The 21,927-nt window shown below is 34.3% G+C and overlaps 1 protein-coding gene across 1 annotated transcript; it reads right to left on the bottom strand.

Annotated features, from left to right (window-relative positions):
* Positions 1 to 93: 93 nt before the first annotated feature.
* On the bottom strand, positions 94 to 21,247 carry LOC113112816 (protein-glutamine gamma-glutamyltransferase K-like). The gene is made up of 14 exons (XM_026278700.1): positions 21,133 to 21,247; positions 16,328 to 16,614; positions 16,035 to 16,226; positions 14,668 to 14,919; positions 10,771 to 10,889; positions 9,739 to 9,846; positions 9,421 to 9,598; positions 7,819 to 7,957; positions 7,513 to 7,705; positions 6,162 to 6,315; positions 4,895 to 5,179; positions 3,833 to 3,993; positions 3,551 to 3,687; positions 94 to 2,210 (listed from the first exon to the last, which is right to left on the bottom strand). Exons 2-14 carry the CDS (start codon positions 16,611 to 16,613, stop codon positions 2,063 to 2,065), a joined length of 2,352 nt encoding a protein of 783 aa, XP_026134485.1. The 5' UTR covers position 16,614; positions 21,133 to 21,247; the 3' UTR covers positions 94 to 2,062.
* Positions 21,248 to 21,927: the final 680 nt, after the last annotated feature.

The following is a 21,927-nucleotide window of genomic DNA, read 5'->3' as shown; positions in this document are numbered from 1 at the left end:
ATGTATACTCTGCAGTGTTTTTCAGGGCAGGTAAATACAGAAAATACATCCTATAGATTCCATACTGCAAACATTAAATAAGTAGCATGTTGCTATGACATTACGAACATATTTATTTATTCAAGCCAGAATAGGAAACAAGATGAAGCAGGGGTGCAATGCAGAAAATAATTATATATATATACATACACATTCAACACTATCCATGTATGAATCAATTGATATGAAAATGAATCCATCTAATCACAGATGACATAAGTTCAAATTCAAACACAAGGGAGTGAAAAAAGCAGGCGAAAGAAACATTGTCAAAAAAAAAAAAAACTCCCACAGAAAACAGAATATGGTGTTAATAAAATGCTATTAAAACATACCTAATTCAAACATGTAACTACTTTTATCTCCTTCATAAAAACCTAATATGCCTTAAAGTGTGAGTGTATCGTGAAAATTAGGGGTGTGCGATAATGACAAAAAAATCCCAATATTTTCTGGAATTTTGTCGATATCGATAATTAGACAATGTTTTGCTGAGCATGTTATTGTGCTGGTATTCTGGCAGGTTTAGGACTGCTGTGGACACCGAACCCCCAAAGCTTCATATTCTGTTAGGTGGTTAGTCTGCAAGAAATTTACTTTTCCAATAAGTTTACATTGATTTCTAACCTTATTAAATGTATGCATAATCCTTTGTGTCAAATTCTTACATTTAATCAACAAATTCAAATGATAAAACACTACAATCAAATGAAATCCATATCAACAAAATTTGTGTTGCAATGCAAGGCACAGAATCTGCATCTAAAGTTGCATTTAGATGCATTTACACAGAATCTTTAATACAGGACATGAATGCATTTCACCCGCAGTTACAAATGCATAAATAATGTTTAATGTAAACAGAATGTTAGTTGTTCATATCTGAAATGATTCTGGAGGAAAGGGAAAATATACTTTAAATCTACACCTTAAATCACTGCATGAGAGAGTCATTCATTCAACCGATTCATTAAAACTGCTGATAAATTCAGGAAAAAAAGAGAAAAAAAATCACTGTTGCTTTGCTCAGAGACAAAAAAAATATATTTTCATTGACGAAATAGAGCAAACACCTTCAATTAATATTACCGTAACTTTTAATTTATTGGACTGTTTTATAAAATCAATGTAACATTTGTAATCGTACTGATATTTGGAGAGAAATAAGTACTCCTTGTGATATTAACTGTATCAGCTAATATAAATATAAAAGACATGTAAAAGTCATATTTGCCCTTTTGACTTGAATTTTGGGGAAATTCGAAATGTATTTTAATAGAATAAATCACGAAGTTTTACATGTGCTTGTGAAGTAGTCTAACCTGCATCTCAGTGTGTGTGTGCACTTTCTGGGTGTGTTTTTGCAATGTACTTGATAATCTCAAATATATTGTTATCATAGATAATATAGATCGCACACCCTACTTCATATGCTTTCATAGTTGAACTGCACAGGCATAGTGTTAGTTTATAGTCTTTATAACAGCAAAATTAAGTGAAGATACAACAGAATTTTGCATCAGTCCAATGTAACTCGATATTAATTCAATATTAATATTAATCATTTCCTGGAAGACACATTAAATTAATCCATAATAGTCATTATTGCGAATAGTATTCAATATAAGTTAGTACAGGTGCTTAGAAATTAAATGCATAGGCTACATGTGTGTATCCACAATAATATATATATATTAGATTAATAAAATAAATACAATTTTAATGACCATATGTTAATATATAAGAGCTTTCTTTTTATAGTGGTGAAGAGAAACATCTGATCAACTAAACTTAACAACAGTTAATTCACACAGTATAGCAAATGCCTTTTTTAAAATAAATAATGTCTAAAATGAAATAAAAACAAACTTCAAATTATGGACGTACAGTAGGAACGCTTGTATGTGAAAAAGAGGGTTATTTCTTTAAGATTAACCATACGGCTCAGCGTAAACTACATAAAAACGGTTTGTGCCGTTATAATGCAGATATAATACTGTGTAGTCCGAAGAGCAGACTGAGTTCACTGGCTCTCGTGAACGTCGATGTCGGCCACACCGTGCACCTGCGACAGCTGTCTGCAGTCCAGAGACGCCACCAGCTTCCTCTTGCCTGCTATCGTGGGGATGAAGTGCTCCGTCACCGTCACATTGGCATGTTTACTCACATCACTGAGAGACAAGAGAAAGAGAGGAGAGAGAGATCAATGCAACACGTTCATTAGAGAGAGAAATTGGAGGATTTCTTGAACTGAACTGTACAGGAACTGAATTGTTATTTAGTATATACCGTATTTTCTGGACTATAAGTCACACTTTTTTTCATAGTTTGGCTGGTCCTGTAACTTATAGTCAGGTGCGACTTATTTAACAAAATTAATTTGACATGAACCAAGAGAAATTAACTAAGAGACATGAACCAAGAGAAAACATTACCGTCTCCAGCCGCCAGAGGGCGCTCTATGCTGCTCAGTCAGTGCTCCTGTAGTCTACACTGAAGACATAGAGCGCCCTCTCGTGGCTGTAGACGGTAATGTTTTCTCTCGGTTCTTGGTTCTAAATAAATACGATTCATAGTCCAGTGTGGCTTATATATGCTTTTTTCCTCATACGTATTTTTGGACTGATGCGACTTATAATCAGGTGCGACTTATAGTCTGTAAAATACGGTAGTTCTTTTTATAGTACTGTTTTATAGTGTTTATTAATATTTAGAATTAGCTTTCATTTTCATATCATCAGTTCTCATTTTACATGTAAAATTTGTTTTTATTTTTTATTTTTATTAGATTTATTTTAGATTCATGTCCATTTTAATAATTTTAGCAGAGCAAGAGCAATGAACTGAATTGTGCACAGGTCAGTGTTATTTAGTATTTTATATTATCATTTATATTATAGTTTTAATATTTAATATAGTATAGTTTTATGTTATTTATTAATACTTAGAATTAGGTATTTTATAAAATATTTTTTATATTTTAGTAATTTTATTTTTGACATTTGTTTTAATTTTAATTAGTTTATTTATATTTTTTTATTTAGCTTGATATTTATAACAGTTACAAGTTTTAGTAATTTTTATGTTATTACTTCAACTTAAACTCTTTTTTTATTTCAGTAAGTTTTTAGATATTTAGTGGCACTTAATCGATATGCTAATGGAAATTACTGCAAGATTGTATTATTTTTACGAGTCATTTTGGATATTGTGCAACATTCATCAAAACTCTACTTGTATTGAACTGGAACAGGGAAATCATTAAGAGAGCTTTAGCGGTTTTCAAAATTCCAAACTATTTTATCAAATATCCTACATGGCCATTTTATCCAGTCTATGATCACAATATTCCTGTTGGGAACTTTGTGCTGTTTGGGATCTAGTTTTTGCTTTGATTCCATGAGCAAATTCCCACTAATCCCGTAGGATTGTTTTCAAATGGTCGAATCCTGAACACATTCAGTTCTAAACATTCAGGATGACTAATCTTGAGGAATTGTGAGGCTCTTACCCAATTTTGATGGGATGGAGGTCTCTCAGTCCCAGTCCTTCCACTCGGATAACCACATTACGGAGAGCACAAGGCAGTGGATTTGTGAAGGTGATCTTCGCGGACATCTCCTTGCCCACATACGCCTCTCCTATAGGCTACAACGAGAAACAAAGCACATTTACAAACCCTTTCCAATTTTAAGATGCAATAAAGTGTCTGCAAAGCGTTACTGTGGTTAAATTTGAGAGTAAACACAACTGTCTAGCAAGAAAAAGCAGCTGAAGGCTCTGGATGTCTCACCTCAATGTTGAGATCAGGTGTTCGGAGCCTAAAGCTGGTCTGATTGGCCAAAACCTGCTGGGTCTCACTGACCCGTCCCGACAGGGTCAGCATGAGCGCGGCCTGGTCCACCAGCTGATTCTGATACTGTGTGTATGGCAGCACCCAGTCAATGACCTTCTCTAAAGGACGTAAAATAGACATGAAGAGATTATCAGCAATGGTTATGAACTGTAGACATGACATTCCTCCTGCTCTGCCAATATTTAAATGCTAAATGGATTCAAAAATAAAATAAATAATCAAATGTTTTTTTTGGTTTTTTTTTAGTAGCAATTTAAATATGTATACATTTACTCACAGGAGTGATACAAATGAATGTTGTTATTTTCTAAATGATGTAAAATAGACAACTGGAATTACAGAAATGCCTATGTTTTTACAAGTTTATATAAAGTATATTTAAAAGAAAATAATATTGAAATACAATAATTACATATAAAAGAATGATTTTGTTTATTAATGTTTATTAATTACTTTATTTATTTTATTTAAAATAGCAAAAACTACAGTAAAATATGTATGCCTTTACAGTAGCAATACGAAAGTGAGTAGATTATTGTTTTCATGAAAATTTAAACACTACAAGTATACAATATGCAACAATAAAAGTGAAAAACTTTTTACATGATCTCATTATGTTGCAAGCTTTATTCAGCAAATTTGATCAATTTAAAAATTGAAATTAATGTGTTGTAGTACAGAAATGACTACAAATAAAATTTGCATATATTGTCTTTATTCATATAATGAGAAAATATGTTTGATGTGGTTTATCACATTAGAAATAAAAGCAGAAACTGTGTATACAATGGAAAAAAAGTCACATTTGTGAGATATAAACTCAAAATTGAGGGGAAAAAAAGTCAAACTTGCAAGATGTAAACTGAATTAGTTTGTAACTTGCAATTGTGTATGTGTGTGTGTGTGTGTGTGTGTATGTATGTATATATTTTTATTTCATGGCATGACAGTATGCATAGTTAACTGTAGTATGAATAGTATGCTAGTATGCAAACTCACCTTCCTGTGGCTTGAGCTCCACATTAAGCGTGTCCTTCTTCACGGTGTCCTTCAGCACGCCGGTGTAGTACATGACTGCCACCTGGCTGTGGAGGGTGGTTCTGCGCGGCTGAGAGCTGGTGTTCTTCACCACGATCTTCAGCTGAGCGTCTCCTCCCATGCGTGGACCTTCTCCGTCCATCATCACCTCCACCCGCACGTCCTCAGCAATGGGACTGGAGTAGACGTCGGGTTTACTGCCATAGCGACAGGCGGTTTCCACTGCGATACGCTCCTCCTCCGAGTCTGATGTGACAGATCAAAAAAAAAAAAGAATGTAAATAAAGTATATCCTACATTTTTACTTTTTACCTACATGACTACTTTTCTGTTGAGTAGAATAAAGAAACTCATTCATTTTTGGGTGAACTGTCCCTTTAAGTCTGATGTCTGGTTTGTTTGTATTTTGTGTAGCTGAGTAACTGAGACAATGCAGATATTGTTTCCTGTGGGTGGAACTCGGTTAAATTTAAACCACCCATTCAGAGATAATGACAGGTATTTATTTTGGTGAAAATGCTGAGTGATTATGGGAGAGGAATGTCAAGCCATTTATCACTGATTCAAAGGTTATTGTGTTTTGTGTCCAGCATTAGCCATCACTTCTGCTCAGTGTTGCAAGTGGCACTTGTAAGACAGCATTGACTAAGAACATGAATTTAACTCCTGATTGTTTGGATAAATCTCACAAAGAAAGGTTATATTTTTCACTAAAGGTCAAATCGTTTTTATCTTTTTATAAAATAAAATAAATGTTAAAATAAATAAGTTAAAAAAAGTGTTTTCTACTTGCTAATAAATCATTTATTATATTTTCATGTATATTAAATAAAAAAATATGTTATAATAAATAATACATAACAAATCATTTATATAACATCTTTTATAATAAGGCTTTTTTTACTAAAGAAAATCCGAATGTAAAAATAATTATGTTTGTGTAAAATCATTTTCTTTTTTTTTTCTTTTGATTTGATTTGATTTCTTCACAGTTTTTGTGCGATCCACTCATATTCATATATATTTCTTACGAGCATTCTCATAATTTAAAAACCACATTATTATCATCATTATGTACATGTTGGCCCTGATATATTCAGTAATATTTGCTCAGTGCCTCTTCGTTTCCCAGCTGCTAGTGTGTGTTTCATGTGTTTCTGATGGGTACAAGCAAATCAAGACACTGAGATTGATGTTCAAAATGTGTGAAAGTGTGTGTGTTTCTCACCTTCAGGATATTTGTAAAGGTGTGTGATGTCGACACGCTCGTCGGAGCCCACCGCCTTAGTGCTGATGCAGTGACCGACTGCTTTCTTCTCACTGTGGATCTGACTGAAGGTGCCATCCAGGTTCCTCTGCCAGTAGATCTTATCACTGTTCACCTGCAGCAGAAAAAACACAAGGTTTAAAGCTGAAACTGCTTCAAAGAGACACGACTGTCAAGATAAATGCAGGCTTCAAACTGAATCTTACATAGGAATAAAGAAAAAAAGTTAACAAGGAATGCCAGCACGTCAGGACCGGCCTGTCCTGTAGCATATTCACATTTAACAGCATCCACAAGTCCTTTAACTTCTGTGCTGTGATATACTCAGAGTCAAACAGCAATTCATTATTCTTAATGAAAATAAATTTTCATTCAGCAGTGTTATTGCTGTTACCAAAAATTATTAAAAATACATTTTGGGTCATCAAATAAAGCTGAAATGCAATAATATATGAATATTAGAAGAAAAACTTAACAATTGCAAATGTTGATTTGGCCACTAACTTAAATGAAGTAAGATTTAAGTTGTTAAAAATATGTATACAATTTATTTAAAAGAATAAAAAGAAAAAATGACTAAAACCAAGATAAAAAACATGAAAAGCCAAATAGAAACACACACACAAACACACACCAACATACAAAAACACTTAAAATAAACAAAACTAAAAAGAATAAGAAGAACATAAATTAAAGCCAATCTAAAATAGTAATAAATACTATAAAATAGTACATAAATAATACTAAAATAACACTGGTGATGTTAGCTGAAAAGGAAGGTTTATAAGAAGGTAGCAGGAGCAAGCTTTTATATTTTAATTAAATAAATTTCATTCAGAAATAATTAAGAAAAAACTTGTATAAATATTATAAACACTATAAAGAAACAACAAATGTATTTTGGTTCTTCTCACATTATAACAAACCCTTCAAATGTAACCATATTCAGAAAAGAAAAGGAATTCAAATTATAAGAACAAAAAACTAAAAACGATAATGGCATTCATTATTAACAACATTTATTATAAACACAAAGTCTAACTAATTTTTTACAGTCATAATATATTCTAATATCTTTAGCTTTGAAAATATAAGTTGCAGTATGTTTCAGATAATTAAAAAAATTGGCTTATATTCCAAAATATGTTCAAATGTAGCTGGTGCCCATTTCTTAAGTAATTTTCAATGAATGTGTATTTTTATCTCCAGTAAATTTTGATTAACTAACATTCACTTTTCTACCGGAAAAAAGATGTGTGTGTTTTATTTATTTATATAATGATAGATTTAACATCGATGTGTCTGGACTCACCTCAGCGAAGACGAAAGGTGTGTCGAATTTAAGGTACACCTGTCCAGAGCGGACAGCGGCCAGTGACGCCGGGCCACAGCGGAACGTCCCGTGACTGGTCTCCTGGGGTGTGGAGTCCACGGCCTGCCAGCCGCCCAAACCTGGAGGCAGATCCGGACGGGCCATCCAGCAATCGTTCCACACATGGAAGTTCCTGCAGGAACAACAGAAGGAAAGAGAGGAACTCAGGGATTCAGAAAGACTTCAGAAAAGAATGAGCAATGATATACCAGTGAAAGTACTCCATGAAAAAGCACAAATGCTCACCATACAGAGTCCGAGTTGAGATGATGGATTGGCTCCATATTCTCATCAAAATACACATCTGTTGTCAAGGACACATCCGTATCATGGGCAGACTGGAAATTAGTCACGGAGCGGGTCGGAATACCTAGACATCTCAATACTGGGACACACACAGAGAAAGAGCAGGAGTTACTCATGTTTTGTAGGTATTCAATATAACAAAAACACTACCGTTCAAACATTTGAGATTTTTTTGGAGAAATTAATGCTTTTATTCACAAAAGTGACTTTTAAAATGTTACAAAATATTTCTATTTCAAATAAATGTTGTTCTTTAGACTCTCTTTTTTTTTTAGTTTTGAAAAATGTATCAAATATATTTATCAAAAATATGAAACAGCACAACTGTTTTCTGCACTGGTAATAATAAGCAATGTTTCCTAAGATGCCACAAAGCCACTAGAAGGCAAGCCTGCAACTATTAGCTGAAAATGCTAATGCTAACGTGAGAAAGGAGACCCGAGGCCGTTATCTTTAACGGATATCAATGGAGGTGAGGCTTCACTATGCTGAATAAACAGCTTTTTAGAGGAAACAGCTCATCATTTAATGAATCGACAGACTTTCGGCTAATCTGCAATATTTTTTACGCTAAACGATACAATTAACATAAAGGAAAAAAATTTATAGCTAGAGTATTTTATATCAAATGTAACTACTGTGACAGTCTAAGCAATAATTCTCATGCAGAGTGCAACACTATTAATATCTGTGTGTGGAATGAACAGCATGCAGATGATAGTATTTTCAACTGACATTCTCTACGGGGGTCAGCTATGAATGTCACAGGACTCTGACTGCATTAAAGACATGACATTTTATACCCTCCCAGTCTCTATGATATTATATTTGACCATGTATGTTTTGATGTGTAAAACATTAAAAGCTGGTTGCAGAAAACAGAAAGCAACCTTCAAATAACAAGACTAACTTGAGAAAATGTTTACAATGCTTTTGTGTATATCAGTTGTTCGTGAAGTTATTAGTGAAGACTAGTTGACTGGTGACTTTTTTATTTTAGAAATAACAAAAAATGCATGATTGCAATATTTGACCCCTTGATTTTTTTAATCAATCATAAAATGTCCTTTGATATCCTGGCAGATTTCTCTGAAATAATTGTAATAATCTAATTTTGTCACAAAGACATTTTTTTGGCATGAATTGATAATTTGGACAAAATATCACCAAAAACAAGCATTGAGAAACACAATAATGTTGACTTTTGGAATAATATGGCATTTTTCTGTGTTTTTTTCCACAGTCGAAATTGTTACACTCTTAAAAATAAAGGTTCTGAAAATATTGGACTAGAACCATTTTTGGATCCTCAAAGAACCTTTCAGTGAAAAATTCTTAAAAGAACCATTTAAAAAATCTAAAGAACATTTTCCAACTACTCTGGGTTTTAAAGGTTCTCATTGGAACCATCAATGCCAGTAAAGAACTTATATTTTAAGGGAGTATATGCCTACAAGCTGGAATTCTGAATCACTAACCACAAGTTTTACTATGGTAAAGAATGGTAAATGGAAGCTGTTATCTAGACACACACACACACACCTGTGGTCGTGACCCCAGAAAACACCCAGCACTGGCCGTATTTGACTGGCGTTCCTCCTTCTTTGTGGTATTGCCTGAGGATTTCAACACTTCCACTCCAGGCCGTGGGAGACGTCCCACCCGTGTAATTCCCAGACCAGTTTCCCTCCAGCACGCCACGGTCATCCGGGGAATTCACCTAGAACAGGCAATCAAATAAATGAACCACGGGTTTCTGAGGTCAGGGAGGATAAAGAGTCTTTGTTTAGAGTATCAGAATGATCTGGAACTCTCTACCAAATTTGTTCCAGCAGTGTTGCTGGATGTGGCGGCACTCACCATGGCAGAAATGACTCGGACCACACTGACCGGATCTCCTCTGCCCGATGGAGGAACCTCGCTGTTATCCAGCACATACAGACAGGCCTCCAGAATTCCTTCATCAAACTGAGTGAGAGAGAGAGAGAGAGAGACAACCAGGTGAAATCTCGAGTCTAAACAGGGTCCAAAAATAACATTCGCCAGTAGAGGCAAATTTGACAAATTCTGGTTGCAAAGTTGACACAAATGTTTGATATTTTGTAAGCACAGTAATCAGGTTATTTTCTGAGCCAGTTTATAATTGTGGTATAATCGATGTCAGATTTACTGTAAATGCCATATAAAAACTAAATTAACTGTGATTTACATGCTTTTTTCCTGTCTAAATGTGAGTAGGTTTTGAAAAAATAAGTTAAACATGCTTCATGTTTTTGTGAAATGTGGTGTTACTTACAAAAAAATCTTAAAAAGTTGTTATCGTTAACTTAAACTATATAAAAAAACTTTGATAACTGAAATAAAATGTCAATATTTGTTGAAAAACTCAAATCAGAAACAAAAATAAGGAATGCCTTGCCAACTAGCTGAAATACATAAGTTTAAGTACTAAAAATGAAATAATAAAAATTACTATGTATGCTTATATTTATATATAAATATAGCTAAAACTATATTACAAATACCAAATTAACACTGACCGGCATTAATACTGTAGATAGCAAATATTTTTTTTTACTAAATAATAATAATAATAATTATTATATATATATATATATATATATATATATATATATATATAAAGCAAAATGAAATATAAAAAAAAAAAATCAGCAAAATGTATAATGGCAGGTAAAATATGGATAGCTGTTTAATAATCAGTTCACCGATTACTGGCATTTGTGGTAAAACGTTATGTTTGATATCAGTGTGTGAATTATGGTGTGCAATGTGCTTTCTTCCATGTATGACACAATGATCTTTAGTAGCATGCTTTTCCCTGAGAAAGTGCTTAATTCAGTTTTATTCTTAGTATTTTATTTCTGTCCACACCTGGCCGAAGTTCCATGTACGAGCTCCGATCTGCTTCTCAGTGCCATAGTAGATCCTTCCAGTGTCATTTAAGACATACTCCTTCAGCTCTTTCTCACTCTCCATGTACACTGTGTCATCTGAAGAGAGAGAGAGAGAGTCATGAGGGAGCATGAACACACTGCTGCATGATTTGATACGGTGGGTTGGGTCACTTTAAAAGAAAGCAGTGTTATAATGTCATCAATGTGAGGCTCCACAGGACGTCTGGAATCTGCTCTGTTTTCCCTTCTGAACATGGGCCGAAAAAGAGGGAGGTGTAATCAAACGGGAAAAGGGAGAGAAAGGGAGGTAACTGAAATGACCAGAAGAGATACAACAGGACTGCAAAGATTATAAAATGAATGGAAAAAACGACTCAGACACGCTAGAGAAATGTGTAATGGAAAGAGGCCAGAGCCAGAGTGAAGCACTGAAACAGAAAAACACAGCAGGCTCATGCTTACTATAGTTTATGTTCGGGACTTAATATACTTGAAAAAATTGTAAAAGTACTTTAAGATGTAAATCATATCAGTTTTCCATTAACAATAACACAATTAAGTGAACACAGAGCAGATTTTCCAACTTCCAACGTGTTGTTATAGCTATACAAAAGTATACAATTAAAAATAGCTTCCATTACTTGAAATAAAGTTGAAATAAAATAAAATATAAATATTAGATTTAAAAAAATTTATAAAAAATGTTGCCATGACAAATAACCAAATAAAATTAAATTACTTCAATAAATTAATAAATATAAATAAAATTAAATGAAAGCTAAATAGAAATATAAAAAAGGCAAAAGCACATAAGAAAATTACTAAATCCTAAAATAAAAATGAAAACCGAAAATTAAAAATCATAAATAATACTAGAAAATAAGGGTTCTAGTTATTAAGTTATTATTTTAATAACACACCATTAAAATAATTAAAAACATGCCATTAATTGCGCTATTTTTCCGATGCCTCTTCATTTCTTCTCTTTCTCTGATCAAAAAGTTTAAACATGAATATGTTTCCTTAAGAGTATTGTTTTAATTAGTCATTCATATTTTATTTTCTCAAGGGCTTTTAGTTAGTCTTCTGTAAAAGCAACTTAATTAATAAAAGCTAGTTCCTAATGACATTATCCTTTAGGAAGTGGATATTGGAAAGTTGAAAATTAATAAACAACAGCAAATATTAGCAACGTATTTGATGACGATACAGAAATCAGTACGATGAAATCAAAATGACAACAGACTGTTATAAAAAAATCCATATTTAACAATATGACACCCAATGAGCCATGGTTCACTTTATCTCTTTATATGAATCCTCTTAGGCGTCCTCTAAATTGTACTGCCCTTTAGTAAATAATCAAGTTATGTCAAGTTAAAGTCAGCTACACCCTGTTATTGAAACTCTTCATTCAGGTTTACAGAGTTCACAATGTTCAGCAGAACAGGAATGAGACAGCAGCTTTCAGCAAAATCGCAGGGCATAAAAATGTAGTGTTATAAAACAAGTCTGAAAGAAAGCAGTAAAGAATGACAGGAAGGGGCCTGGAATGAACGAGGGGCCAGGGAGGAAAAGAAAGAAAGAGAGAGGGAGAGGGAAGATATATTTGACATGTGACTTGCCAGATGAGGTGGAGCTGAAGAAAAAAAACACAGACAAAAATGCAAAGAAAGAAAGGATTACAGTTTTAGGAGTGAAATGTGATTTGGCAGACCTCTCTCTCTATCTTACAAAACATCTCTGGCATTCAGTGCAGGAAAGAGAGCAAAGCCTGAAGCACCCAAAAAAATAACCTAACAGACTAATTAGGACTAAACACTTTGAGTCAATGCAGAATGAAGCTTTAAAATGTAAAAGGTGTAAAACTTATGTTTTTTTTTTTAATTATTATTATTATATGCATTCAATAAGTTGAATAATTGATGAAAATATGTGACGATATGAAGTCGATTCAAGTTGATTCAAGTTCTTGCTTTCCATCTTATGTCCATATTAAAGTGTTTATGAATACAGCGCTGCTTTGTTGTCAGCGGTAAACAAGGAAACGCTGTATCACTGCTGTTCCATAAGGGCCACCTGCTGTCAGACAGTGAATGTGTGTTTTCATTTTAAAATGCTAAACTTTTGCTATGGTTTTGCCTGTCGTTTACACTACCCCAGCATTTTCAACCCTTGAATAAAAAGGAGATTTTCGAAAATATTGTAGACCCCATTTTCGTTTGAAAACTCTGGGGTTGTATTTCAGTGTAAACGGACCAAAACAGAGACTTTTGAAACCAGGTATCTTTTATTTAACATAGTTTCACAAAGCTAAAGTCAGACACTTCTGTTTTTGTCTTTGATTTTGAAATTATACAGTATAGTTTAAACCAAAATTGTTCATTTTCATGTATGCAGCATCTTTGTTTGGCTTGTGATTACATTTCAGTGGTTGCCTCTGATTTCAAATGGAAAAAGCACAGAAAAAGCCTTAGCTTCTTTATACGAAGATTTGTTTTATTTGGACATTTTTTATTTGATTTAGGCTTTGTTTAAATTTATATTTATATCATATTTCAATTTCGCAAAAAAAAGCAACGTTTTGTCTGAGAAATAATACAAGGAATAATAAAACCTTGTAAAAAACATTAATATTAATAATAAATTAAATTTTATTGTGAAATTGCTCATTTCACATCCTTAAGCATCATTATTTATTAAATAGTTAAGACTTTTTATTGGATTGCATTTCCGCTGCCTTTGAATTTGAAATTCATTAAAAAGTCTGTATAAATACGCTTTTTGAAAAAAATTCCAGAATCTATTATCAAAACAATCATTTGGCAAAGGAAAAAATACTGAGGTGGCCATAACCATCATCTAATCTTATATTTCAAAAGACAACCATAAGAAAATCACCACAAGCAAAACTGATTCCTGCTTGACAGAAATGATGTCATGTAAGGACAAGCTTAGTTATGAGTTATAGCTAGTAATTGTGGCAAAGCCAAAACAGCTGTTGATCAAAACTGATGGAACTCAGATGGAAAGCAAGATCACGTTCATTCCTCCTGAAGACTGACATAAGTCACTGGGCTGCAAGAGAGAAACTTGTTACACCTCCATGTTATATTGCATTAACAGTTGCCTGTGCAATATTTTAGGCTAAAAATATCAGTGTTTCCCAGTGTGTCTTGGCTTCTCGTCAATGAATGAGTTGGTGTAGAGTCATCTTCTATCTACGCAAGCTTGACTTTATGCCTCACAGCATTCTGAAATATGACACAACGCAATTCACAAACGTGTTGCAAACTCTGTGCTGATGCAAAAGGCAGCTATGGCAGATATGAGCATAAAATATCATCTTAAGCTGACACTACTGTATTTAGGGGGTGTTTGGCTTCTTCCAGACTAATGAAAAGAAAACATCCCAAATATACGTTTAAGTGTTTACTTTATTGCACTTCATCTGTTTTCAATTGTGTGTTTCAATTACTGTTTCTCAAAATTAGTTTTTGTTTCAACAAATTCAGAAAATGGGTGCCGTCAGAATGAGAGTTCAAAAATCAATCTGCAAGCATCAGTTATGTCTTTATAGATTTGTTTTTCATAACATGCAGGTGTTCGCATCACAAGATGTTAACTGAAGGACTGGAGTGGTGTGGATTACTTGTGTGTTATTATGATGTTTTTATCAGCTGTGTGGACTTTCATTCTGACGGCACCCATTCACTGCAAAGGATCCATTTGTGAGAAAGTGATGGAATGCTACATTTTTTTCCAAATCTGTTACCATGAAGAAACAAACTCTTCTACATCTTGGATTTCCTGAGGGTGTGAAAATGTTCTGCATATTTAAATGCAAAGAAACCTGGAGCTCTGTCTGTCTTACCTTCACACCAGGGATTGAAGAGCATGTAAATGTCTTTGTCGGAGTCAAACGTGGTAGTTTCGCTCGTCTTCAGGCATTGCGTTGTGATGGTCAGCTTGTACTTCCCGATAACAGCGGTGACGGGGGAGTTGACGGACAGCTTGACCCGGTTGATATTCTGCTCCACAATCTTGGCCTCCCAGCGTTCATCCTGGAGCTCGTCCACCAGGGGTATGATGACGTGTGTCTTCTTCGACACCTGCGGGAGCGGTCCTGAATGACGGCATGAAACACATGGTTTAGGGAGAGGCTTAATGGCTTCCAGAAGAATGTGATGAATTCGGTTCCAGGTTTCGAAACTCCTGATAAATTATTACACAAGGGAGCATTCCAGCCAAATCATTTCCAAACACAACTATGCTGAAATCAGTCACTAAAACTAAAGCCACAAATAAAGTAACATTCACTAAAATAAAAAAAAAATTTGGCTAGTTGCCAATGCAGCATTTCTCATTTTCATAAATTTGAATTTGAAATACTAAAATAAACTGAAATAAATAAATTAAATTGATATAAAATATACAGACTAACTAATGACAAAAACAACAAAACTACTAAAACTTTAACATAAATTAAAATAAAAGCAGAAAAAGATAAAATGTTATCTAATTCAAAATATGAAAAAAAAACTATAATAGTACATTAATGATACTAAATTAACACTAAAATATGGCTAAAATATTGTGATTCATTCACACATAGACAAAGAAGTTTACAGAACACATAAGACTCGCACATATTATGAACCCTGATCTATTTTTATGAACATGAAATCAGTGATTTATTAATAGCTAAAAAAATGTCATGCATTTAAATGTTAAAGTGTCAGATGTGAAACATGAAAAAGAAACCTCTAATGCCCAGGAAAAAACCTACAGCACATTAAACACTGGCTGACACTAAAGTGGTGCATTTTGTCACAATATATGGGGTAAGTTGTCACAAGCTTGCAGTTTAATGACATATGAAATACATTTATCTGAAACAGAAATTTTTAATGTTACATTCTTATTTTCCTTTTTTTAAATTTTCTATTCTGATATTTACATTATAAGATATTTAAGATAAAATTTCTTTGCAAAAGTGGAAAAGGTAACACATAAATGCAAACCAGCACTCTGACCATTATAATTGCTTGTTTGAAAACATGAATACATTTTTTTAAATATATTTTTTTATCATTTTAGAGAGACACTCAAACAGAGTCAATGAAAAAAAAAATACACATATATAAATTGTATTTGTATTTGAAGATTTCACTATATGTTTAAACCAACAAGATCAGATAAAAGCACATATTTGTGTAATAGATGCCACTTCATGCTCACCTGTCTTCAGTTCCAAGTGAAGTTTATCTGTGTTTGGGTTGAAAGTTCGTGAGAGGTCGAGCTCTATTTGGAAAGTCTGGCCTCTGCGGACGATGAGCTGGTCGCTGTGGTATTGATCCGTGTGATGCTCCGTCTTGTTCCGATCGGATTTCCGACTGAGCAGATCCACAGAGCGCACTGCTAGTGTCAACTCTGATGACAAAGGATGAGGAGAAGAAGAAAAAGATTGAGTTTGAGCAACTTCAGCTGAAGTTTATGAAAATATCATGTAGACCTGAGACAGAGCTCCTCACCGTCCAGCTCTGTATCTCCAGTGACAGTCATCGGAGACTTGGGCTCTTCATTCTCTCCGCCCCCAGTAGCCACACCGTCAGTGTCACAGGTCACATCAATCGAGCTGTTCTGACGCCGGAAGCAACACGGACAGGCCCTCCGAAACCAACGGCGGCATCCGCTCTCTTCTTTCTTCATTTTGGACTCGCTTTGTCTCTCTGGGACGGCCTGGCCATTGCTGGCAGAAACACTGTGGAACCGGCCGACAGCAGAGTTATCTCGGATTGACAGTCTCTCTCCTGGCATCCTGGAGAACAGCATACAAAATAATTAGATGGAGAACGGTGTAAAGACTTGGAATCAGCAGACAACAGAAGTTTAACAATGTATTTGATGATAATGATTAACTGGTGAAGTAAATGCAAAGAGAATGCAAATGAGATCTCATGAGTCAAGAGTGGAAAAAATACAAGAGAAACATCATTCTGTTTTTCAATTTTTCTGACATGTTGGTGTTATCTCTTTCACTTGAATGCTATAAGTTGCACTCAGTAAATACAACAGGATAAAACTGTATCCGTCTTCATTTCAGGCTGCAAAGCAACAAAATGTGGTTATTTAAAAGGGGCTGATTCTTTTCTCTACCCACTTTAAATGATAACTGTTTGTGTGGAGCAGCATTTACTGTGAACCGCTCTGAGACGCATATAAATAAAGCGCATATAAAACAGCCAGAGCTTATATTTGAATTATTTTGTGCAGTCTTAGAAATCAGTCTGATAATGCTTTGCATGGATTACTGTGCGTGGAACGTGCCACTTTCAGTTAATCAACCAGCAAAAAGCAGTCAAGTATTTTTTTATTTTTTTTATTGAGTACTTGAATTTAATAGAGGAATCGTGAAAATCCTAAATAAAACATCATATATACTGTTTTCTCTCATGTTACTTCATCAAGACCCCTATGGAAAGAATAAGTCTCCACACATCTGCGTTTCTACGGTGTTGTTAAAGTAATTGCCTATTTGGTCATGAGCCATAAACTTAAGCATGCTGTTTAAAGAGACAGGAATTTCCCAGGATTGCTTTCACTGTCTCAGATTGTCATTAAAATATGCATCAGTGATTATTCACAAATGGTCAGTAAACACTAGTACTTTGGTGGAGAAAATATTAAATCAAGAGGAATAGAAATGCTGATGTTGCATGACATTGAATAAACACTGATAATGAGAACCATGTGTTTTCCTCCACATAGCCTTGTGCTCTCTTCCATCTCTTTAACATGTTTTCTTCTGTTTTCTCAAGACTTTTCTCACTATCACAAAACTCAACAACCAGCTGCCTCCTTTTTTTTTAGATCTATTCTATTACTGTAAGACAAATACTGACTCATTTGTGTCTCCTTTTTTTATTTCTCTAAATAAATGGATGTGATGCATCAACAAAACATAATTGAGAGCTTGTTTAAGCTATAGGAATTTGGCAAAATTTACTCTAAAATTTTCTTAAGGCATGTTATTGAAAGGCCAGTATAACACCGTCAAACACACAGTTCTGCTCATTCGCTTACAGCTGTATATGTGAACGTGTTCCAGAACAAAAATGTGTGCTATGCAGCTCTGGATGTCTCTAAGTCACTGCAGGCTGCAGGCTGTATGCCAATAATACTACATTTTGCTATACTTACTACAGTAACTACAGGACAGACCAGAGGACAAATGTGAATGCAAATAAAATCTGCTGTGACATGTTTTATTCAATTACAAAATATGAATTCATGATTGATGTCATAAGAACTTTAGGTCTGATTAGTCGTCTTCAGTTTAAGATTCTGACAGGAGCAAATGCTCAGTAAAGACTGTATTCAATTATGTATGCAATTCTGAAAAATGTTTAATCAATGAGCCCCCCAGTTTCTTAAACATGAGGTCACAACCTCAGTATTGAGAGATTTGTATCGGTCTAGGAAAGAGAAATCTCAATAGCTATTTAATGCATCAATTGTTTCAAATGAAGACTTCTGCTCCTGCTTCCACGTGTCTTGTCTAGACTCTCAGAGTCAATCTTAATTCTAACATACCAAATCAAAATAAAACTCTGATGGTTAGACATTTGAAAATGAAGAAATTGGGATAATAAATATGTAATAAAAAATATATAATAAAAAAAAAATTAATTTACAGTGATTATTTATTCTTTAATTGTATTTTTCAAAATTACTGCATTGTATTTCACATAGTTATACTTGTTTTTATTTTATTTTTTATTATTATTTATTTTATTCATAAAAATCATTTATCATTTATGTTCATTTATGTTCATCACCAACACCATATACACATACTGATATATTGTCACAAACTAATATATAGTCACAATTTTGACCACAAAAAAAAAAAAAAAAGAAGTTTTCGGTTACTCAGCTTCAGAATTTCAAGTTTAATTCAATATTTCTACAACTATTTTTTCAGGGTACACACAAGCACAACAAACCTGGATTTTATAAAATCACACATTTTATTTAAATGTTTTTTAATCTTTTCATTGCAATTCATTTTTCCCCCAAATCATGTAGCTCTACTATATTTTTAACTGTATGTTGTGGCCATTTTTATTCCTCCCAGGGACTTTTAAGAGAAGCATCTCCACAATGTTGCCATTTAACTGAAACTCAACGGAAAACTAATTTACGTCTCATGAGCTATAAAAGAGCAACACATTCTTCCACTGGGTCTTGTGTATCATGAGATGCCGCAGGGATTTATGGATGTTTGAAGGGAATCCTTCAAGTATACAAAGACATGACTAGAATTCCTCCAAATACCCAGGCTGCAGCACATCACACATCTGCTGATACTAAATCATGACTCACGGTGACCTATGACCCCTGCATGCTTATATGAGTTTTGCATGCAAAAGTTTAGGGTCAGTAACACTGAATGATATCTGAAGGATCATGTAACTCTGAAGATTGAAGTGATGATGTTGAAAATTCAGATTTGTGTTTTTTTTTATCAAATAAATGCAGTCTTGGTAGAAACTTCTTTCAAAAAAATGTTTGCATATTCAGAAGTTTGTGACTGGTACATGTCCACGTTTGCAACTGTGTGTAGGAAGTCTAAAGTCTCCAGCAGCTGGTCTAAAGCCAAAGTTAGAGCAAGCAGCTGGCAAATATGTGCACATGAGAGGGGAGACTACTGATCTGCTCCCCTGAGCCAGATTTAGATTTTAAAGGCATAGAACGACCCCCCCTTTACTATTACTTCGTATAGTAAAAAAAAGTTAGTGACAGTTTTGTGTGAGAAACACTGAAAATATATCAATATTCACTTGAAAGCTTGCACACATTCTGTTTGTTGTATGTAAAACAGCTGTGTGAACAGTCTGCAAACTCTGTTTGTATTGCACATACATAAAGGTGAGAAAGTGACGGTGAATTTGAATTTCTGAGTGAACTGTCTATATAAAGTGGAGCACAACAGTGTGTGTTCGTGTGGGATCTTAGATGGCACCAAATTGTTTTAATTTCACCACAAGGTTTAATTTGGTGTGACCATCGCCCACTGGTTTACATGGAAACATCCCATACGGATGTATAAGAACCTAGCAACACGACCAAAACAGATGCATAACGTCTCACACCTGATGAAGTCATTATCTTCGAAATCCAGACTTCAATGACATGCATTTCATCATCTCTATGATGCACAACAAAAGAATGACTGAGCTTATCACCGATCGAGAAGAAACATGACTCTACATGCAGTTATTACATGACAGCAAATAGATATTTTAGATAGCTTAGTTCACCTCTTCTGACTCGAGCCATCAAAAGGAACCACCTAGCAACCACTCAAAAAACCCTAGCAACCCAGAACACAAGAGTTACTTCAGTTCTGCCTTTTTATTTGCACCACTGTGGTTCACATGGTTGCGTTCTTCTGCTTTGTGTGTATGTGTAGATTTTGGCAGTCAAAGCTGGCCCTGTTATAATGTAATAGGGCAGGCGCTTAAGCAGATCTAATCTTATCAGAGAGTTTTGCCATTCAGTCAAATGTATCACAGGATGCATCTTTAAAAATGGATATGAAAAAAAGTTGCCAGTGATGCTAAAAATATAGAAAGTTAATGTTTTCAGCATTCAGAGTCATGAGGAGACCAGCACATGATAATCACTCCATTTATGTGGAATAGACAAAATAATTGTTTGACTCACACGAATGGCCAGGGAAAAAACTGGATGCAGTAGCCCCAAGAAATTAATGGTTGTCATAATTGTGATAATAAATGAAATATACATGTAAAATGAAAAATAGCAGGATGGCTATGACATTATAAGCTCTCTCATTTGTTTGTGCAGAAACCAGCAGAGAATGAGGGAGATGTTCTCAAGTCTGATGTATGTTAACTATGTGAAGAGGTTTTCATTCCCCCACCCTTTCAAATCAAGTACAGCTGGAATTCACAAGAGCAAGAAAATAAGAAACATCTGGAAACAATGCAATCAGTCTCCAGCTTTAACTGTATCCTTGCCAAAACATAAGAATTATTCCAATGCAGAAAAGTATTGGCTTCGTTTCAAATACTATCCTTTAGGCATATTGAATAGTTTACATCAGTAAACAAATGTGGTTTGTAAATGTGCTTTTAGTTTCTCAGTACTGAAAGTTTACACATCAGTCATCCAAACGGAAAGTACAGAGACACTGAAAGTGTCTACTTTATAAGCATCAACACGCAGAAACCGTTATATTTTAAAAAATATATAATTATGGGAGATAAAGTTATCTTGAAACACGAATGAATAAAATGTTCAGACTTACTTGTTTTGGCTGTTTTTCTTCACGGGAGAAAGTGTTCTTTAAATACAGCAGCCCGCGAAACTCCCAGCAAACTCAAATTGGCACTGACTGAACCGAATTTATGCTCTGAGGGGCGTGTCAAGAACACTTTAAACCAGAGGGGGGCGGAGGGGGGTGGTCCTCAAAAGAGGGTGGCCGCAAAATAAGCAAGAGAGCATGATTAGCAAAAAAAAAAGAAAGAAAAAAACCCTTGTAGAATCGTTGGTACCTCTAAATGTTTTCTATTTTTACCTGATCTAAGCCTTAAATTTCATTTGATCACTGTAACTTAACTTCCTGAGACCCTGCATCCTCACATGAGGACATTATATTTGAGTGAATTTCTCTGAGACTATACAAGCCACAGTTTTAAGTCTAGGGCGTTTCAGAGATACAAAATATTTGGTTTCACCATGACCATTATTTTCCCTCTCCTTGATCTCCAGAAATGTCTGATGTTAATTTAGTGACACTCTTATGGACATGTGATATTTTGTAATTGTCGCTTAATTCTGACAAATTTTTAAAGTGTCGTGAATCACCATATCAGGAAAAATGTATGGGGTTTCAAATTAAAATATGACTTTCTGTTACGAATCATGATTTTGATTTCATGTCCTCATATTAGGACACCGTGACTGAAAGCAGGTTATATGCATTTTTGGAGACACAACAAATTAATAGTGAAAGATTCCTATCAAATATTATATATTATTATGTAAAGCTTGTTAATTATTACTCTCATTATTACACTTCTTTTTTCATACATGTTGCCCC

Source organism: Carassius auratus, chromosome 2 (assembly GCF_003368295.1).
Source record: "Carassius auratus strain Wakin chromosome 2, ASM336829v1, whole genome shotgun sequence".
NCBI classification, from domain to species: Eukaryota; Metazoa; Chordata; class Actinopteri; order Cypriniformes; family Cyprinidae; genus Carassius; species Carassius auratus.
Note: the sequence above shows the minus strand (reverse complement) of the source record. Positions and strands in the feature narration are given on the sequence as shown.

What these genes read in the sequence shown, in the direction of transcription:
- LOC113112816 (XM_026278700.1), bottom strand. Translation starts at nt 16,613, where the DNA reads ATGCCAGGAGAGAGACTGTCAATCCGAGATAACTCTGCTGTCGGCCGG. An exon ending in GTACATGGAACTTCGGCCAG is followed by an intron (nt 9,847 to 10,770) that starts GTGTGGACAGAA and finishes TCTCTCACTCAG; the next exon opens with TTTGATGAAGGAATTCTGGA. An exon ending in CCTTTACAAATATCCTGAAG is followed by an intron (nt 5,180 to 6,161) that starts GTGAGAAACACA and finishes CTGTCACATCAG; the next exon opens with ACTCGGAGGAGGAGCGTATC.